Source organism: Dromiciops gliroides, chromosome 3 (assembly GCF_019393635.1).
Source record: "Dromiciops gliroides isolate mDroGli1 chromosome 3, mDroGli1.pri, whole genome shotgun sequence".
In the NCBI taxonomy this organism is placed as follows: Eukaryota; Metazoa; Chordata; class Mammalia; order Microbiotheria; family Microbiotheriidae; genus Dromiciops; species Dromiciops gliroides.
Window position 1 is genome coordinate 549,571,162 of NC_057863.1, and position 21,060 is coordinate 549,592,221.

Genomic DNA, 21,060 nt, shown 5'->3' on the forward strand with positions numbered 1-21,060 from the left:
ATTGATAGATTTTATTTTTTAACATCACCTTCATTTCTCAATACAACCCACCTCTCTTTTCCCACCTCAATTACCTTTTCTCACTTTTTTTTTGGCAGGGCAATGAGGATTAAGTGACTTGCCTAGGGTCACACAGCTAGTAAGTGTCAAGTGTCTGAGGTTGGATTTGAACTCAGGTCCTCCTGAATCCAGGGCTGGTGCTTTATCCATTGAGCCACCGAGCTGTCCCCTCTCAATTACCCTTTAACAAATAATTTGTTTTAAAGAGGCCTTTGAGGGGAAGCTCAACAAAACCAACCCACACATCAGTCACCTCTGGCATTGAATGTAATGTACCACACCCATAGTTCCACACCATGAGTCTCCCACTTTTTTTGTTTTGTTTTGTTTTTGTTTTTTGCAGGGCAATGAGGGTTAAGTGACTTGCCCAGGGTCACAGAGCTAGTTAAGTGTCAAGTATCTGAGGCTGGATTTGAACTCAGGTCCTCCTGAATCCAAGGCCAGTGCTTTATCCACTGCACCATCTAGCTGCCCCCAAGTCTCCCACTTTTGAAAAGATGGGAAGCAGGATCAAAAAGATGTTCTTAAGGGCCTAGACACTGAACTCGACTTTATGATACAAAGACAAATGTCCTAAGAAGTTTTCAGTCTACTGGAGGTTGCCACATGTGTTCAGGGATGAGTAAATATTTGATGCTTATCAAAAAATACAAAGGAATTTTGGGGACGATCAGCTCACTAACCACTGGGGAATTCAGAAAATACCTTTTGAAGGATATACTACTTGACTTTACCCTTAAAGGTGTTATGATGAATTTAAAAATCACCTGGATTAGATGGAACTGCCTTATTATCCAAAATAATTTTATGAAACCTTGGAATAATAAGACCAATCGAATTCCAACTGAACCCAGACAATATACAAGTGAGTGTCAAGCAAACTCCAGAGTTTTGGGTGTTACATGTCATTTGCCTCTCCAATTGTCTGGAAGTTTATAGCTAGCAGATAAGTCCCTATCTACTGACTTCTTTCCCCAGGATAATTGGTAGATTTTGTGACTCTCTAATGAACACCTTCATCTTCTGGAGCCATTCTTGTAAAAACATCTGGGTATCCTTACCCTTTTTGAATCACATGCTCTTGTCATATTGTTTGTTCTCAAGTTTGAATGCTCAAACTGATTTGTATTTCATATACTCTTGTTATAGTGTTTGCTTTTAAGTTGAACTGTCAAACTGATTTGTATCATGCTAATGGAACTGATAATGCCCTGTACTAATGAGCCAGTTGATCAATCCAGATCTGATTGATTTACCAATGGAGACCTAAACTAAGTTCTGTAACTGGTGAGCAGAGAAAGTTTATATGCATTCACTAAAAAAGGAGTCTTTGAACTGCTTCTTTGGAAGGAGTCTCCACATGTACATGCCTACTTGCTCTTGGGACAAATAAATTGTGTTGTTTTCCTGTCTCTGTTCTGTTCTGAAATGTTTTTCCCATAGGAGACCATTTATGAAAATAATCGCTCTCTGATCTGTTCTGTGAGTTTTCTCACTCCATTTTTTTCTCCTATAGGAGACAGGTAGGAAAAATAATATTATATTTACAAAGGGAACTAAGAGTTCTAAGAGGTAGAGAGGGTATTCCAGGCATGAGGCACAGCCTGTGCAAAGACAGGGAGACAGAATGTAATGTTTGGGTAACAGCAATGAGGACATTTTTGCTGGAGGATTGAGTGACTGAGGAATACTGGGTAATCAGACCTAGAAAGTTAGGCTAGGGTCAGCTTTGTAAAGGACTTTAAAGAGCAATCAGAAAAGTTTACATTTCTATCCTAAAGGCAAAAGGAAACCAAAAAAGCTTCTTAATGAGGGAAGACTAAGACAAGAATCGTATCTTCTTACTGTTCACAATAATAACTCCCAGTTCTGTTGCTCCTAAAGGTTTTCAAAGCACTTTCCATACAAATACCACTGTACGTTAGGTGGTGTAGGTTTTGTTATTTCCCTCATACAATTAAGGAAACAAGCCAAATATTGTTGAGGTTCTAGGTGAATAGAGTGCTAGATTTGGAGTCAAGAAGACCTGAGTTCAAATGCTGCCTTCAGACACTTACCAGCTGTATGACCTGGGTTAAGTCATTTAACTCTGTCTCAGTTTCCTTGACTATAAAATGGGGATAATGATAACACCTACCTCCAAGAGTTGTTGTGAGGATCAAATGAAAGAGTATTTGTAAAGTGCTTAACATAGTATCTGGAACACGTTAGCTGTTTAGTAAATGTTAACTATAATAATAATTATTATTATTCTCACTAATATACCCACTGCAAACATCTTATTATTTATGATATTTGAGCCTAATAATACCTTAAATTTGCATAGTATTGACAATCTTCAAGTCCTTTTGTTTTTGTTATTGTTTGGGGGGGGGGGCAATGAGGGTTAAGTGACTTGCCCAGGATTACACAGCTAGTAAGTGTCAAGTGTCTGAATCCAGATTTGAACTCAGATCTTCCTGAATCCAGGGCTGGCTTTATCCACTGTGCCACCTAGCTGCCCCAAGTCCTTTTTACAGTCTACAAAACACTTTCACATCTATTATTTCATTGCACCCTTACACAGCTAACAACAAGGCAGGGATTATTATCCCATTTTGTGCATGTGGAAAATGAGGGCCAGGGAGCAGAGGAGACTTCTATGAGTCTATGCCAAAAGCAGGACTTAAGAACTAGAAGGATTTCCAGGTCCCCTCATTTTATAGGTGAAACTGAGGTCTAGAGAAGGAAAGTCACTTGCCCTACTTACACAAAGTAAGGAATAGCAGAACTGGGATTTGAACCCTGGCCTTTGTGATCTTCCCACCAAACCACTCTGACCTGTTTTCAGGGTTTAGACAAGAATCATCCCTCCATGTAACTTACACATTAAGCTTCAGTCAGTCAATAAGCATTTCTTTTCTTTCTTTCTTTCTTTCTTTCTTTCTTTCTTTCTTTCTTTCTTTCTTTCTTTCTTTCTTTCTTTCTTTCTTTCTTTCTTTCTTTCTTTCTTTCTTTCGTGAGGTAATTGGGGTTAAGTGACTTGCCCAGGGTCACACAGCTAGTATGTGTCAAGGGTCCGAGGCAAGATTTGAACTCAGGTCCTCCTGAATCCAGGGCTGGTGCTCTATCCACTGTGCCACCTAGCTGCCCCAATAAACATTTCTTAAGCACCTACTATGGCTGGATAATGTGCTAAGTGGTAGGGAAATAAAAAGAGGCAAAAGACCTTGCCTGCCCTCAAAGAGCTTGCAGTCAAATGTGATCTAATGGAAACAGCCTCTCTTGTCTGGAAAGCTGAAAAGGCATTCTGGCAGTGGGTGGGAGGCTTATCTACTTGTACTCTCTCTGAGGTCACTTCCTCTGAGATTTCAGGAATCAAAGATTCCCATATCCCTCCGGGCCTGGGTTTTCTTATCTGTAAATTATAGGAAATAATTCTAGTCTCACTTGCTGTGAGAATTAAATGAGCTCTTGGATGTGAGAAGACTTCATTGACTGTATGTCAACAATAAATCATTTGGGGGGCAGCTAGATGGCGCAGTAGATAAAGCACTGGCCTTGGATTCAGGAGGACCTGAGTTCAAATCCAGCCTCAGACACTTGATGCTTAACTAGCTGTGTGACCCTGGGAAAGTCACTTAACCCTCATTGCCCTGCCAAATAAATAAACAAATAAAATGGCTTTAAAATATAAAAAAAAAAACAATAAATCATCTGTCCATCGTCAAGGACTGTGTCAATGTGATAGATTGTTGTTAATAATTGGACATATTTGCTGTCACAGGGAAATCTATATCGCCCGGCTCCTTCTATCTGTTCTTGCTTTCTGGGCCCTTGCTCTGGAGGACTGCTCGCCATATTATGGGGCAGCTCTGGAGTGGGTTAGAAGTTGCCTTGGGTCATTGAGTCTCTTGGCAATTATGAATATTTAAAGAGGTTTTAATCCCTCCACCATTCCTCAGAGGGCCGGAGTCATCTGCAGGGAGTGCTCTGCCTCTCAAGGGGAGGACTTCTCTCTTTGTTTTTGAGCTATGAGTGGGGAGAAGTAATGGTTATGTGTAAATGCTCATCAGGTTACAGGTGAACCTCCTCTCCCCCTACTAGCAGAAAGTCCATCATTCACGCCTTAATTATAGCATAGGTTCCTAACCTGTTTTGTGCCTTAGACCTCTTTGATGGCCTGCTGAAGTCTCCAGGACCTTCTTAGAATAATGTCATTGCCTATGTTCCTAATTGAAGGCAATGCTACATTTCAGTGAGAACTTGGGTGTAAATAAAGGTGTTTTGGTTTTTTTTTTTTCATCTGAGTTCACAGACTTCCCGGAAATCTATCCATGGAGCCCCGGCCAAGAGCCCCTGCTATATAAGATCCTAGGTCTAGAACAGGAAGGTGCCTTGGAGATCAAGTCCAACTGGCTCATCTTACAGAAGTTAAGGAACATGTTCCAGGTCACACAGGTAGTCAGTGGCACAGGCAGGCTTTGAACCCAGTCTTTTCCACTCTAATTCCAGTGTGTTCCATTGTACCAGACGCTCAGAGGGCAGGGATTCTCTTCACAAATGGATCTTTGGGTTATAACTAGACTCATTACTAGAGTCCATTTCATTGGTTTGGGTTTTGCTTTCTTTTGGTCTGGACCTATGATTGTCTTAGTGTGGGAAATTCCCAGTGTGGAAACTCCCTCCCCCAATGCAGACCCACAGTTTGGCTGTAACCAATAGTCTTAGAGCTTTTCCAGAGGGACTAAGAGGTTAAGTGACTTGTCTGAAATATGTAGGAGGTCACTGGCAGGGCCAGTATTTGAACCCCAGCCCTCTGACTCCAGATACAGATCTCTCTTCACTGTACTCTACACATAGAGCTAGTTGGGCTCTTCCCCAATGGATTCCTTGGTTTACAGCTCACTTTGGTACCTGCATTTCTTTAATAGTGACTCATATTGGGGCAGCTAGGTGGTGCAGTGGATAAAGCACCGGCCTTGGATTCAGGAGGACCTGAGTTCAAATTCGGCCTCAGACACTTGACACTTACTAGCTGTGTGACCCTAGGCAAGTCACTTAACCCTCATTGCCACGCAAAAACAAACAAACAACAACAACAACAACAACAACAACAAAATAGTGACTCATATTTCTCTAGCACGAGCTTTCCTTACAGTCAAAATGCATGTATTCTGTGCCAGGCAGGGTGCTCAGTGCTAGGAATACCAGCCCTCGAGGAACTTACTTTCTGGTGGAAGGAAACAGCACATAAGAGGTCAGTCAGCCAGTCAACCAGCATTTTTTTTTATAACAAACATTTTTATTTAAAGTTTTGAGTTCCAAATTTTATCCCTCCTTCCCTCCGTCCCCTCCCCCTTCCTGGAGGCAGTAATCAATCAGAAATATCAACCAGCATTTACTAAGCTCCAACTCTGTTCCAGGTACTGCACTAAGTACTGAGGAGACAAAAAAAGGCAAAAGACAAAAAACAAGGCAAAAGCTCCTCCCCTTAAGGGATTTACAGTCTAATGGGGGAGAAGAGATGCAAATATCTATGTACAAACAAGTTATGCACAAGATAAATGGGCCGTTTCAGAGGGAAGACGCTAGCATTGAAGGGGATCTGAAGGGGCTTCTTATAGGAGGCAGAGATGAGGAAGGAGAAGCCATTCCAGGCATGGGGAACAGTCTGGGAAAACACTCAGAGACTGAGTGTTAGAGTATCACATGCAAGGAACAGGAAGAAGGCCAGTGTCACTGAATCATAAGTATATGGGGTGAGGAGGGAGGTGTATGGTGCAGGAAGACTGGAAAGGCAGGAAGCGAAGCCCAACAGACGATTTTATATTCAATTCTGGAGGCAATAAAGGGAATAGAATGGGGGTGAGGGGATATGATCAGACTTGCATTTTGGGAAGATCACTCTGATAGCTGAGTGGAGGGTGGACTGGAGTGGGGAGAGACTTGAGGCAGACAGAACCACAAGCAGGGTCTTGTAAGAGTCCAGGTATGAAGTGAGGAGGGCTTTCACTAGGGTGGCAGCAGTGTCAGAGGAGAGAAGTGGGCCTTTGGGAGGGAGGGATGTTACAAAGTTGGGAACAACAATACTTGGCAACAGATTAGATAGGGGAGACTAAAGAGAGTGAGGAGTCGAGGAAGACACCTAGGTTGTGAGTCTGGATGGCTGGATTGATGACGGTAATAGAGAAGTCTGGAAGGGTTGTGGTGGGGAGAAGTAAGGATAATGAGTTCATTTTTGGACATGTTGAGTTTAAGATGTCTATGGGGCCTCCAATTCAAGATATCTAATAAGCAATTAGAATTGAGACTGGAGGTCAAGAGAGATTTTAGGGCTGTACACTTATATCTGAAAATCAAAAGGAGCTGAGGAGGGGAGCATTGGGGGAAGGCAATACAAGTACTATTTCTTTTTTTTTTTTTTAGTGAGGCAATTGGGGTTAAGTGACTTGCCCAGGGTCACACAGCTAGTAAGTGTTAAGTGTCTGAGGCCGGATTTGAACTCAGGTACTCCTGACTCCAGGGCCGGTGCTCTATCCACCGCGCCATCTAGCTGCCCCACAAGTACTATTTCCATTTGCAGATGAGGAAACTGGGATTTGAGAAGTTAGATGACTTGCCCAAGGTCACACAGGCAGGATGTGAACCCGAGTGATGCAAATCTCAGTCTAGCTCTCTAAGCAGAACCAATGTGGCGAGTGAACAGGTCCAGAACTGAGAACCAGGAGACTTAGTCTAATTCTGCCTTTGTCACTTGGTCAATGTGTGACTTTTCAAGGACCTCTCTCTCTCGCTTCTTTGTGCCTCAGTTTCCTCAGCTGTAAAATTACAAGGCTGTGTACCAGATGGTCTCTAAGGTCCCTTTTAACTTTGACATTATTTTTGGATGCCACAGACAAGCTATACAACAGCATTAGGAGAGAAGCTAGGATAATCATGCCATAGGAGACTCAGTTTCTTTTACTGGGGATGTTAGCCTGAAGAAGAAAAGATAAAGGAAGAGCAGGATCGCTGTGTTCAAATATTTGTTGTTGTTGTCTTTTTAACTTAGAATTTTATTTTTCCCAAATTACATGTAAAACAAATTGTACATCAGTTTTTAAAACTTTGTGTTCCAAATCCTCTTCCTCCCTCCCTTCTCACTCCACCCCCTTAAACACTCAAGGAATTCAATATAAGTTATACATGTGTTGTCATGCAAAACATTTCCACATTAGTCAGGTTGGGAAAGAAAACAGACAAAAAATCTTTAGAAAAAGGATGTGTTCAAATATTTAAGTATGTGGAAGAAGGGTTTGAATTGATCTGTTTGGTAACTGGGGGCAATGGGTGACATGGATTCAGGCTAAATTTAAGGAAAAACCTCAACACTCTGTTGTCCCATAATGGAATGATCCACCTCGGGGGCTTTGCTCTTGGTGCTTTCTCCCCCAGCCCTAGCTGCTCAGGTGCCTTAGACCCTCCTCCTCCCAAGGTTCTGATGCCATTTATCTCCCCCTTTCTTTGGGCAGAGCAATGAGGGTTAAGTGACTTGCCCAGGCTCACACAGCTAGTAAGCGTCAAGTGTCTGAGGCTGGATTTGAACTCAGGTCCTCCTGAATCCAGGGCTGGTGCTCTATCCACTGCACCACCTAGCTGCCCCACCATGGATCCCTTTTGCTGAGCTTTACTTTCCCCCTTCATCTCTGAAGGCATAAGGGTATGTGTTCACCATCAATTCCACAGTTGCCCTTCTCCTCCAAAACTGGTTTGTTCCAGATGAAAAAACAATTGATCCTCATTATCCTTGTGAATTTGACTACTTGCTAAAATCTATCTGGAATCCCAAAATCAATACTCATTGTGCTTTTGGGGTCATTTGAGGATGTGTGCAGAGTAGTGAAAAATTTGACTCCCCCAAAAGCTCACATTCCCAGCTGAGGTCCAATGAGGAGAAGCTCTGCCATCTCGTTTCAGCTTTCACACCATAAACAAGTTCCTTTCCCTTGATCTCTTTGATGCCACATTCATGTTTAATTTGGGGGCTTTTTTGTTGCTGATTTTGATGTTTAAAATGTTCCCTGAGCTTAGAGCTGAAGTACTATCCAGTGTTGCTAAGGACAGGGAGGCCGTGATGTGCCTTATGGAGAAAATTGGTGTATTAGGTAAGCTTCATTCAGGATTGAGTTTTTAGTGCTGTTGGCCATGAGTTCAATGTTGATGATCGACAATACAGTACATCTGGGAAAAAAAGGAAGAGGTAATTCACTGCTCTGGGAAGTGCTAAAGGAAATGTGACTAGAGGATGGTAGGAACCTAACTCTATTCCCTTTAGGAGCAATGGATCACTATTCACTAATTCAGTGTTTGCAGTGACTTTATAGAACCTAACTACCACAAAATGATGAGAATATATTGTATTGGGCCCATAACATATTCTTTTTTTTTTTTTTTTGCGGGGCAATGGGGGTTAAGTGACTTGCCCAGGGTCACACAGCTAGTAAGTGTCAAGTGTCTGAGGCTGGATTTGAACTCAGGTACTCCTGAATCCAAGGCCAGTGCTTATCCACTGTGCCACCTAGCTGCCCCACATATTCTTAATTATAGTTCTGCTCAGGGAGATAGTGAGCTCTCCATCACTGGAGATATTCAAGTGGAGGTCTGTCCCCATTTGCTGAGTATGTCTTAGAGGGAATTCCTATCCAGATATAATAACAAGTGTCTCTTTCTTTCCTTCCTTCTCTTTCTTTCTTTCTTTCTTTCTTTCTTTCTTTCTTTCTTTCTTTCTTTCTTTCTTTCTTTCTTCCTTCCTTCCTTCCTTCCTTCCTTCCTTCCTTCCTTCCTTCCTTCCTTCCTTCCTCCCTTCTTTCCTTTCTTTTTCTTTCCTTATTTTCTTTCTTTTTCTTCCTTCCTTCCTTCCTTCCTTCCTTCCTTCCTTCCTTCCTTCCTTGGCAATCAGGGTTAAGTGACTTGCCCAGGATCATACAGCTAGTAAGTGGCAAGTGTCTTGAGGTCAGATTTGAACTCAGGTCCTCCTGACTCCAAGGCCAGTGCTCTATCCACTGTGCCACCCAGCTGCCCCTAGAGCAGGTATCCTTAACCTGGGTCTCTGAGAGGTTAAGGGACTTGCCCATGGTAACTGAATTTCAGGAGGTCCACAAACTCAAACAGGCAAACAAAAACTCCATCTTTGTTTTCACCAACCTTTGGTTTCCTGTGTAATCCTATGCACTTTGTTTTATGTATTTAAAACTTTTATTCTGAGGAGCCCATAGGCCTCACTAGGTTGCTAGAGGAATCCAGGACAAAACCCCTTGGATTAGAAGGATGGGATTTGGCGCAGAGGGTCCATCAAGCATAGACAAAGCAAAAGATGACACTCCCACCATACTTTCTTTGCTTCCCCTGGCTGTAGTCCCCTCCCTCTTCAAAAGTACTTTTTTTTTTTGGTGAGGCAATTGGAGTTAAGTGATTTGCCCAGGGTCACACAGCTAGTAAGTGTTAAGTGTCTGAGGTCAGATTTGAACTCAGGATATCCTGACTCCAGGGCTGGTGCTCTATCCACTGCAACACCCAGCTGCCCCAAAAGTAGTTTTTTAAGGACATGGTATGTGCCCTCCCTCCCCCAATACACCTCAGAACTTAAGGTTCTTGAGTCAGGGAGGGGCCAGGAGAACTGGACAATGGGAGCACCAGGCCCCATGGTGGCTCATCAAGTTCATGAAGGATTCCTGGATGCCCCAGAGTCTAGAGTCTGGAATCCTGAGCATCTCTGTGGAATTTATCTGGCAATGATGAAAGATTGTCTTACCCTATGATCAAGGAGCCCCGTCTGTAGCGTTCTGGTTCTTCTGGACCCTGAGGAGGTAGTTAGAGAGGCAGTGAGGGGCAGAGGGAAGAATGTTAGACTTAGAGAAGGAAGGTCAGGATTCACATCTTGGCTCTGACACTAATCTGTTCCTGTCCTCAAGGAGCTTACATTGTGTGTGTGTGTGTGTGTGTGTGTGGCAATTGGGGTTAAATGACTTGCCCAGAGTCACACAGCTAGTAAGCGTTAAGTGTCTGAGGCTAGATTTGAACTCAGGTCCTCCTGATTCCAGGGCCGGTACTCTATCCACTATGCCACCTAGCTGCCTCGAGCTTACATTCTATTAGAGGAGACAGTATATACACATGTGAGTATGTAGGAAATGCAAACACAATAAATACAGGATAATGAGGTTTTGGGGGGAAAGGCCCTAGCTGCAGGGGGCGGGGAGGGATAAACAGGAAAGTATTTACTAGGCTGTGTTACCCTTGGTAAAACCCACCTTCTCTCAATCCCTCCCCATCCACATATATAAAGGGAATGAGGAGCATATGGTGTAGGGCTGATTTTAAAGTCAAGAAATCCTGGGTTTAAGTCCTTCTGACAGATTAAATGTGTTTGTGACCTTGGACAACCAACAACCTCTTAGTCCTCCCCAAGCAACTCTGGAAACTGGGAGTCACAGACTAGTTGCTGGTTTGCATTGGTGGAGGGAATTTACACATTGGAAGTTTCTAAAACCAATGAAATCACAGACCTGGACAAGGTGGGAAATGGAGATTATTGAACTGTTCTACCTCATAGGGTGGTTTTGAAAGAAGTGATTCATAAGACCTAATGTGCTATAGAAATAAGAGTTGCAGTTGGTATGGATTGAATGCAGTGATTCAATCTTTACTTTGTCCCCATGATCAATTGTGAAGATGACCTGTTGATGAGCAGACCAAAGAGTTATGTGAGCTCAGTCAAGGAAGGCTTTCTGGAGGTGGTGACACAGTTTAAGTTTAGGTTATGTTTTCTCCCATCAGGCTTAACTCAGGTACCACTTCCTTTATGATAATTTTCCTGATTCCTGCCCTTCTTCCTCACCTTCCTCAGGTGAAAGTATTTTCTTCATCCTCATTTCCCCAGATCACTTTTTTTCCTGGAACTCTCCATTATCCCTTATCATGTCCTTCCTTGTATTATACTAATCTGTGTATGTGTTCTTTCCACACATGTACATTAGATTGCAAGTTCTTAGAAGGCAGTGACATTGTCACATTTCACCTTCAGGTCCCCAGGCCAGAGCATTGGATCATCTGCGTGATAGGAACTTAAAAATATTTGTTGGTGACTAATATGGAAATGTTTTACATGATTGCACATTTATAACCTATATCAAATGGCTTACCATTTTAGGGAAAAGAAGGGAGAGAAGGAAGAAGAAATATTTAGAACTCAAAAAAATTTAAATAAATGTTAAACATTGTCTTTACATGTAATTGAAAAAATACTATTTATTAAAATGCTTGTTGGATTGAGTACTGATGGGGTGCTTTTTCTCTTGCAGGGTGACTATGTCTGGATGGACCTCAAAACAGGACAGGAGTTTGATGTCCCCATTGGGGCAGTGGTGAAGCTCTGTGACTCCGGGCAAATACAGGTGGTGGATGATGAAGGCAATGTATGTCTTTCTCCTGCTCAGACTCAGGGAAGGTGGGGGGTTCCTCAGTCTGTGTGGGGTGCCTAGTGAGTACAGGAGCTAATCAGAATGACCCAGAGCAGAGGCAGGGTGGATTGCTCTTCTCACTCAATACCCCAAACCCAAATGACCTACCATGTGCCTAGAATTCTATCATTATTTCCTGTTTTGGTTCAAAACATTTTAGGCCACTTTAATCTATCATCAGCTAGTAAAATCTCAGTGTGGATTTTAAAAATCACAAAATAATCTGATAAACATTTAAGTGTCTCCAAAATGGGCTGGTCATATGTCAAGGGCAAGGATGACAAGTGTATAGCCAGTGCTCCATCAGTGCCCTTGAGATGACAGGAGAAATAGAAGAAGGTATCTAGGCATGTTGGGTTGATTCCCTGTGGTGTATTTATGGGAAACCACAGACAAGGGTCACATTGAGGCATGGGTGTTTGGAATCTGCATGAATGAAAAGGACCTCTCAAGTGATGTGATCATGGACCCATTTGGGTATTTAGCAAGGGTGCAACATGTTCCAGGCCCTGATCTTGACCTGGGGATAGAGTCTCTAACTTCCTGAAGTTAACAACCTAATTGAGAAAATACATTGCATACCAGTAACTGTGTGTAACCAAGTATTTTGAGATGTCCAACTGATCTCTTGTAGGTGGGGGAAAAGGTTCAAAATTTCATTGTAAATTTTTAGATTTGATGGTCTAGAAAAAGACAGACTATCTCAAATTCAGAGCTAGCCAAAAACTCTCAAAGCAAGCAAAGTCCTCCCCCTGGTTCATGAGAGTCTCGAGTCTCTGACCTGGTTGGAGAAGAATGCCTACCTATCAAAAACTATATAAATCCCTGAATTCACAGTTCATTTTCCCACCTTTTCCTCATCCATGGGGAGATCAGTATAAATGCTTCCAAATACCAGGTTACGTGTCTATTCCAAGAGCTAGGGACTGTTTCATCTCAACTCTCTACCTCCCCAGCGCTGAACATAATAGGTGTTTAATAAAGGTTGGTTATTTTAGAAGGGAGGGTACAAAGGAGAGTTGGACACAGTCACAGAATATTATAAAGCCCTTTAGAATCCAAACCTCTCACTTTACAGATGAAGAAAACGAGCCCCAGAGAGAGGAAAATTGATTTGACCAATGTCACATAGCTACTACATGTCAGAGGGAGAACTGGAACCTAGACTGTTGGCTCCAAACTCAGTGTACCTTCCAGCAGACCACACCATGTTACCTTTAAAGAAGGTCCTTTCCGAGGACATTCAGCCAAAGGAACACTTGTACTCACAGATTGGGGGCTCTAGAAGGTAATGATCATGAGCCCCCACCAGTGTAGACCTCTGTCAGGTGGCTTTCTGTACCCATCCATGTCCATGTTTATCTGTGTTTGGTTATCCTTTGAATGCATTCTCTGCCAATAGATCCTGTATCTCCAATAGAGCATGGTTGTGGGAAGCAGGGGGAAGAGCAAAGGGGGTGGGGGGGAAATTCTCTCCTTGTCCCAAAGTGAGATTCCCTCTCAAAGTCTTGCCTGGAATCCTCCACAAATGGACCTCTCCCACCAACTAGACTGGTCTTTCACTTGACTAATCGCTGAACTTCTTCCTGCTATTTAGAGAGCATCCAGAGGCATGGTTTAGCTTGTTTGGTTACTAATCAACTGCTCCTACCCTCGACCCAATCAAGAGATTCAGACCTCTTAAAGAGATCATCTGCTTATACATTTAAAACCTCAAATGTCTTTGCACTGATGTCAGTACATTAATTGAGGGTGAGAGTGGTGTATGGAACCTCCCCTTCCCTTACAAAGCAAAGAGGATCATTCAGGGAGGGATGAAATAAGGGAGGTGTTCCTGGAGGAGGTGGCCTCCTAACTGAGCAGAAATCACATGGGCAACAGGACCTGGTGATGCTAGGGCTCTTTGGGTTGGACCAATCCCCCATGATAGCAAGTCTACACAATATCCTGAAGTCTCCCTTCCAGCTCAGGACACTTGCTTGTACATGGTGATAGAGCAAAAGGATCCCCACTGAACTGTCCTCTTGGAGTTTCTAAGTCATCACTAGTCATAGGAGCCCCACCAGAAGTCAAATTTGGACACAGCTTTCAATAGAAAGCCCATGAGCTTTGGAGTCTTATCCTGGATCTCCCCACTGGCTTCCTACATGACCATGACAAGTTACAATCATCATCGAAGAAATCTTTTTTTTTTAATGTAGAGAAGAGAACAGAAGTCAGTTTCTAACCTCAAGGAACTTGCATTCTATATTCTAATGAGGAAAGACCAGCATGTAAATAAAAGACAAAAATAGAGCATATGAAGGTAATCTCAGAAAGTAGAAACCTGAAGGGACTGAGAAAAACTCTTGCAGAAGGAGAGCGAGAAGGGATCACAGACAAGCGGGACAGCTTTGAAAGTTACATAATAAATTCACTATATGTTTAAAAGAGAAAAGTAATCTATACATAATATATATCACAGTTTCATGTCCAATTTTCTTTTTCTGTTCTACTATATATATGGAATATGCCCATTTTGTTTTATATTCATTTCAAAATTTTCCAAAAAGTTACAATCCCTTCTGGCTTCAATATCTTCTTCTATAAGGAAGCTAGGTGGTACAATGGATAGAGCATCTGCCAGGGTCTTCAATCAGGAAGACATGAGTTCAAATCTGACCTCAGACACTTACTAGCTGTGTGACCCTGGGCGTGTCACTTAACTCTGTTTGCCTCACCTTCTGCATCTGCAAAATGAGTTTGAGAAGAAAATGGCAAAATACCCCAAATGGGGTCACAGTGAGTCAGACATGACTGAGATGACTAAACAACAATAAATGTTTATTTCCTTCCCTCTGTAACGATTGGAATAACGCCACCTGCTGGATACTTACTGTAGAAGAGTTCTGCCCATGAAGGGAAGGTCTTTGAGGGCAAGACCAGGAGTCAGGAAGTGACGCGAGCTAGTGGGAGGAGGAAGGAAGAGACTGGCGCTCAGTCTCGCGCCTCTTTCCTGTGGACGCTGGCGGAGAAGGGAGCTAGAAATGTGCTCTCCCTTTAATAGATAGGAATCTAGGCCTTTCTTTCTCTTTACCAAATTCTTATTCTCCTTAATAAATGCTTAAAAGTCTAACTCTTGCTAAAGCTTATAATTTATTGGCGACCACTCATTAGATATTTTAGACAGACTAGCTAGAATTTTAGCCCTTAACACCTCATTCATTCCTATAAAATGAAAGAGATGAGAGGAAGCAGCATGAAATAATGGCTAGAATTCTGGACTTGGAGTCAGGGAAACCTGGGTTCAAGTGCTACTTTAGATACTTACTAGCTGTGTGACCCTGGACAAGTCATTTAACCTCTTTGTATCTCAGTTTCCTCATATGTTAATGAAGAAGATTAGACACATGTCCCCTAAGGTCCCTTCCAGTTCTAAATCTTTATTTTCAGTGACCCCTCCAGCTCTTATATTCTAAGGTCTTTTATGTCAGTAGGTCTATTCACTAATTCAACTAACATTTATTATTATATGCAGAGCATTGGATTGAGCTAGAAGAGAGGAAAGAAGGCACAAAGAAAAGCCATTATTTATGAGAGTGAGAATCAGGGCAAGGCTTCTCGGAGGAGTTGGGCTTTAAATGACAGATGGAAATTCCATAGGTGAAGAGGAAGGAGAGAGGTAATTCTGGGGATAGGGAACAGTATGAGCAAAAGCCTGGATGCTGGAAAGTGCTTGTTGTGTTCAGTGGGCAGAGAATTGGCCTGGTTTGGCTGACATCTTGAGTAAATAGAAAGAATGGAGATATGACCAGAACAGTGAGTGGCATCATCTTGTAGAAGACCCTGGATACTTGGCTTTTGGGCTGAGGGATTCTGAAAAGAGAATTGTACGAGACATGTCAAAGTCAAAATTAGAAATAAGCTTCTTGAAAGCAAATATGGTTTTGTTTTAGTCTTTGCAGGCCCAGTGCCTGCAGAGTGGTACAGTGGTTAGTACCTAAGCTTATGCTTAATTGGACCATTATGTTTTTGGCCTATTGGACCAGATTGAATTGAATGCCTTTGTCCTGACTCTCTGGCCCTAGGTCTGGGAAGTGTCTCTCCCTCACTGTCCCTGGGAATTCTAAGTTAGAGATTTCCTAGGAACTTCTCCCTCCAGAGTATGCCAGAACCCTAGGGATTCCTGCTAACCCCCGCCCCCCTTCACTGGGACAAGAGTGAGTGTGAGTGACAGGGAGGGCTTGGGATGTGCTGCCAACCTGGTGATGATCTACTATCAGATTTCTCCTGGTTTTGTTTTTGCATGTCAGGTGGTGTCTGGTAACTACATGTCACCCCATCTGCCTTTAAGTACACTCTAATACCCACTCTTTCCATCAGCCCCTTCTCCCACCCCAGGATGGGACAGGGAGGAGACAGTGTTTATGTGATCTTAGGAAAACTACTTCCCTTCTTTCAGCCTCAGTTTCCCTCCTGTAAAATAACGTTGCAGTAGATAATCACAGAATGTCAGAGAACGAGATCATCTGGTTCACCCTTCCATTTATAGATGATGAAACTGAGACCCAGAAAGGAAAAGTGACTCAATCAATATCATTTCAGAGTCAGATGGGATTTCAGAGGCTGCCTATCCCCAATTCTACCAAACAATAAATCCTTCTTACAAGATACCTAAGCCTGGAAGATCCCTAACTGGGGGAAGCCCACTATGGTCCAAGGCAACCTGGTAGAAAGAGTACTACACAGGGAGTCAGGAGAAACCTAGGTATGAGTACTTCCTCTGGCACATTAACAATGTGACCCTGGACAGGTCACTTAATCCTCCAAGCCCACCCAGTCTCCTCATCTGGAAAATGGGGATATTACCTGTAGTACCCATCCTGAAAGCTTGTTGTGAGGCTTAAACAAAATAATGTTTATTCTATGCTCTACAAATCTTAGAGCACTAGATTTGTTACAACTATTATTCTTAACTTTGCACAACTTTCTGAGAATTGCCTGGGAACATTTAGTATGTAGCAAATACCTAGAAGGATATGACCTGGTAGCTAGGATTATACATCAGAAATTCATGATCTTTTATTTATAGATGGATGGGAAATCCCCTAACTACAAATAAAACCCTCAAACCAATAAGCTAGGCTGGACCTAGATCATTATCAGAGTCCAAACTGTTGCCCACAATCACCCAGGCAATTTATTGAGTCATAAAATTTGAAGAATAATGGGTTTTGAAAAAATTGATATTTATTGCTATCACCTTTGTTTTTATATCAGGTGAATTTTCTCTTGTATCCTTTCCCATTGCTTTCCCAGAGAACTATCTTTTATGAACAAATATTTTTTAAAGGAGAAGAAAATTCAGCAAAAAATTAATAGCACATTAAAAAATTGACATTATATACAATGTTCTAACCCCCCTCTCCCTCACCCCCATGCTCACCCTGACATACACACCTTTGCAAAGGGGTGAATGGAAATATCTTCTCATATCTCTTCTTTGGGGGCCAAGCTTGTTCTTTGTAATTTTGCAACATTTATTTTCAATTGTCTTGTGAATGTAAGAACAATGTTTTTAGAATCCGTTGATGTACTGGAAACTCATAATCCCCAAACTACATGGAACAAAAAACTCTCAAAATATAGAGTCCTAGCAGAGGTGGTGAGAATTACATGAGAACAGGATAAGATGCTGTCATTTCCATAGCCCTGTCTGCTTCTAGAGTTGTACTGAGGATATTTCAGGGAGCCTACAGGGGATGAACTGACATCCTAATACTGTACTTTTGCTCAACAACAAAAAAGAATTTTTAAAAAAATTCATCTGTGCAAGAGTCCACAAGATAGCAGTTTGTCCCAGAATCATTTCTATCTGAACTCCATTGAACAAGATGAGAAGAATGACAATATTGATGGTAATGGTGACCATTGCTACTGAAACCCAGGCATTCTGACCACTGGGGTTGACTACCCATAGTCTGCAGAGCCTCTCTGATGATGATGATAATTGATTGATGATAACCACTTCTGTTATAAATGACTCCATTCCAAGACTTTATCATCTCTAAATAAGGCCTTTCCTGACTAATAACTAGTATGTTGAAGGGTCTCAAGTTCATGACATAAGATCATTTGGGGAGGAGCAGGTGGGGTCAGGATATGATGGCTGTCTCTAAGTAGTTGAAGGGTTATTGGAAAGATTCGATTTGTGTTGTTCCTGGCTTCAGTGCCTGGAACAATGTATGGGGAAGTTGCAGAGAGGCCTATTTTAACTCAATGAAGAACTTCTAAAAGACCAGAGATACTGAATGATGGAATAGTCTGCTCTGTTAGGTAGCGCCATGACTGGAAATATTCGAGCAAAGGCTAGCTGGAGAGGAGTCTAACTAATTAATTCAAATTAGGGGAGGGGGAAGAAAAATGGAAAGAAGGGGTGGGGCAAGAGAAGGACTCATATGTTCACTCCTCTCTATCCACAGGAGCACTGGATTTCTCCACAGAATGCTACCAACATCAAACCCATGCACCCCACCTCTGTCCATGGAGTGGAGGACATGATCCGCCTGGGGGATCTGAATGAGGCTGGCATCCTGAGAAACCTGCTCATCCGCTATCGGGACCATGTCATTTATGTGAGTTGACTACCTTTTGAAGCCTCCCTCCCTCCAACCACCTCCTCTCCTTGTCTTCTATCTACTACAACCAATGGACTCTTCCTTTAGATGTTTTCATAGTTCTCTTTTATGGGTTTGGGGCACAAGGGGGATTGCAGGGAGCAGCATCCTTCACTGCAATGCTTGGATAGTATTTTGAATTTACTTTATCAAAGAGCCATAACATTTTAGAGATGTAAAGGACCTGAAGGCTGTCATTTTCAATGCATAGCATATCAGAGATGGAAGAGATCATAGTATACAGAATGCTTGAGCTGGACAGGCTCCTAGAGCATAAAAAGATAGAACATACACAGACCTGAAAGGGACCTTAGAACAGAATGTTAGAGCAGGAAGAGATCTTAGGAAGGAAAGAAAGAAAGATTTAATAAGCACCTACCATGTGTCAGGCAGGGCAGCTAGGTGGTACAGTGGATAGAGTGCGGGGCTTGGGGTCAGGAAGACTCATATTCTTGAATTCAAATTTGGCCTCAGACACTTTCTGGCTGTATGACTCTAGGCAAGTCATTTAATCCTATTTGCCTCAGTTTCCTCATTTGTAAAATGAGCTGCAGAAAGAAATAGCAAGCCATTCCAGTATCTTTGCCAAGGAATCCCCAAATAGGGTCACAAAGAATTGGCCAGGACTGAAAACAGCAACAACAACAACAACAAAATGTGCCAGGCACTGTGCTAAGTGCATTACAGGTAATATTTCATTTGATCCTCACAACTACCCTGGGGGGTAGGTGCTATTATTATTCCCATTTTATAGTTCAGGAAACTGAGGCAGTTGAAAGGTGAAACTATTTGCCCAGAGTCACATGGCTAGTAAGTATCTGAAGCTAGATTTGAATTCAAGTCTATACTTACTCCGAGCTCAGTGTTTCATCTACCCTTCCATCAAACTGCCTTTTAGGTGACCTTAGACCATAATATTTTAGAACAAAGATAGACCTGGAAGGGACCTTAGAACATAGAATGTTAGAACATAGGATATAGAATGTCTGAGCTAGAGTAGATCATGGAGATCCCATAGTTCTGTTCTCTTATTTGGGGAAAACAAAGCCTCAATCAGGGAACTGATTTGCTCAGGGTCACATAGTAAATTAGTGGAAGAACCAGGATTCGATCCAAGATCTCCCATTGTTCTGGGCTGCTTCCTGACCATTGCCCCACTTCCTCCAATGGAGAACTCTGTAAAAGAAGAAAGATAATGAATTCTGTTTTGAATATGTCGAGTTTAAGATGCCTGTGGGACCTACCGTTCAAAATGTCCAGTAGACAGGTGGTGATGTGGAATTGGAGCTCAGGACCAGTACTAGGGCTACATATGTAGATTTGGGAATCATGTGCATGGGGATGATAATGGACCGCCTTAGAGCTGATGAGGTCATCAAGAGAGTGAGAGAAGAGAACCCCAGACACCTATCCTTCCACTGTATTGTCTTCCAACTCTATGCTTGGGCCAACATGCAATCATTGATTCCCTACCTTCTTGTTTATGAGTGCATTCTCTACAGCTTTCTGGTCTGTATTATCATCTGGACTAAATGCATGGTATATTTAGTTGGAAAATCTGTATAATTTCATGGTCCATATACTCATATGGTTGAAACAGTTGTGCAATATTTACAATGATATGGTCGCTACAGTAAGGTGTTTTGGATCGGTGCTGGCTGTGAAAGCTCTGCAGGCTATGGGACCGCATTGTTCATTTGATTATTGCATTCATGCAGTAGTGTAGTCTGTATCTTGGTGTGGATCATGTAGCTGACACGACTCTTCAAGAATAGAGGCAGGAGGGGCGGCTAGGTGGCGCAGTGGATAAAGCACTGGCCCTGGAGTCAGGAGTACCTGAGTTCAAATTCGGCCTCAGACACTTAACACTTACTAGCTGTGTGACCCTGGGCAAGTCACTTAACCCCAATTGCCTCACTAAAAAAAAAAAAAAGAAGAAGAAGAATAGAGGCAGGGGACTAGCTGTGTGACCCTGGGCAAGTCACTTAACCCTCATTGCCCCGCAAAAAAAAAAAAAAAAAAAGAATAGAGGCAGGGGGATGGTCAAAAGCCGTCTGGGGGGAGGGGCAAAGAGGAAGGGAAGTAAGGTGGAGTTACTGGGGGTGGAACCTCCAAGGCTTTTCTCCTCCAGCTGGGTTGGACTTGGGCTCTTAAAACCTGATGTGTGTGAACTTATTTTAAAAAAAATTCTGATAACAGTGTTTCAATAGAATTAGTTTCCTTTGTACTCCTATGTATTTTATTTAATGTATGTTAAAAGCATTATTCTGACTAGGGGTCCATTGTAGTTGCTTGTCTTTTGTTCTCAAAAAGGACCATGACAGATATCATGACTTGCACTGAATTGGATTTAAGTGAGGAAGGGCTAGGCAAGGTCACCAACCTCACTCTCTCCTCCAGAGCCATCTGAGTCCAGTGGCAAGACATACGTCATGATGACTGGAGATGGCCCTGGATGTCTTAAGGCAATTGGGGTTAAGAGACTTGCCCAGGGTCACACAGCTAGTAAGTACTAGGAGTCCATAGACTTCACCAGACTTAGGATAAAACCCCTGGTCCAGATGATCTCTAAGGTCCCCCTTCAGCTCTAAAATTCTATTATTATATGATTCTAAGGTCCCTTCTAAATTTAACATTCTGTGCTCCAAACTCCTTTCTGGCTCTCATCTTTTTCTAATGTTGCTTGTAGCTCTGACATTTTATAATTCTAAAGTCCCTTTCAGTTCTGAAATTTTAACATTCTCAGGTCCTTTCCTGCTATATATATATTTTTTAGTTCTATGATACCATGAAATTCTTGAGCTATTGATTGGAAGGGGGCAGAGGTGGCAAGGGACATCTGTCTGAGGTAATACTGAGGCCTC

The 21,060-nt window shown here is 42.4% G+C and overlaps 1 protein-coding gene across 1 annotated transcript in view; it reads left to right on the forward strand.

The window, feature by feature from the left end:
* The window catches only part of MYO7A (myosin VIIA), a 185,590-nt gene that overhangs the window by 29,716 nt on the left and 134,814 nt on the right, over positions 1 to 21,060 (forward strand). The window contains 2 exon segments of the mRNA XM_043994596.1: positions 11,382 to 11,495; positions 18,002 to 18,154. Of these exon segments, the coding sequence (XP_043850531.1) occupies positions 11,382 to 11,495; positions 18,002 to 18,154 (267 nt within the window).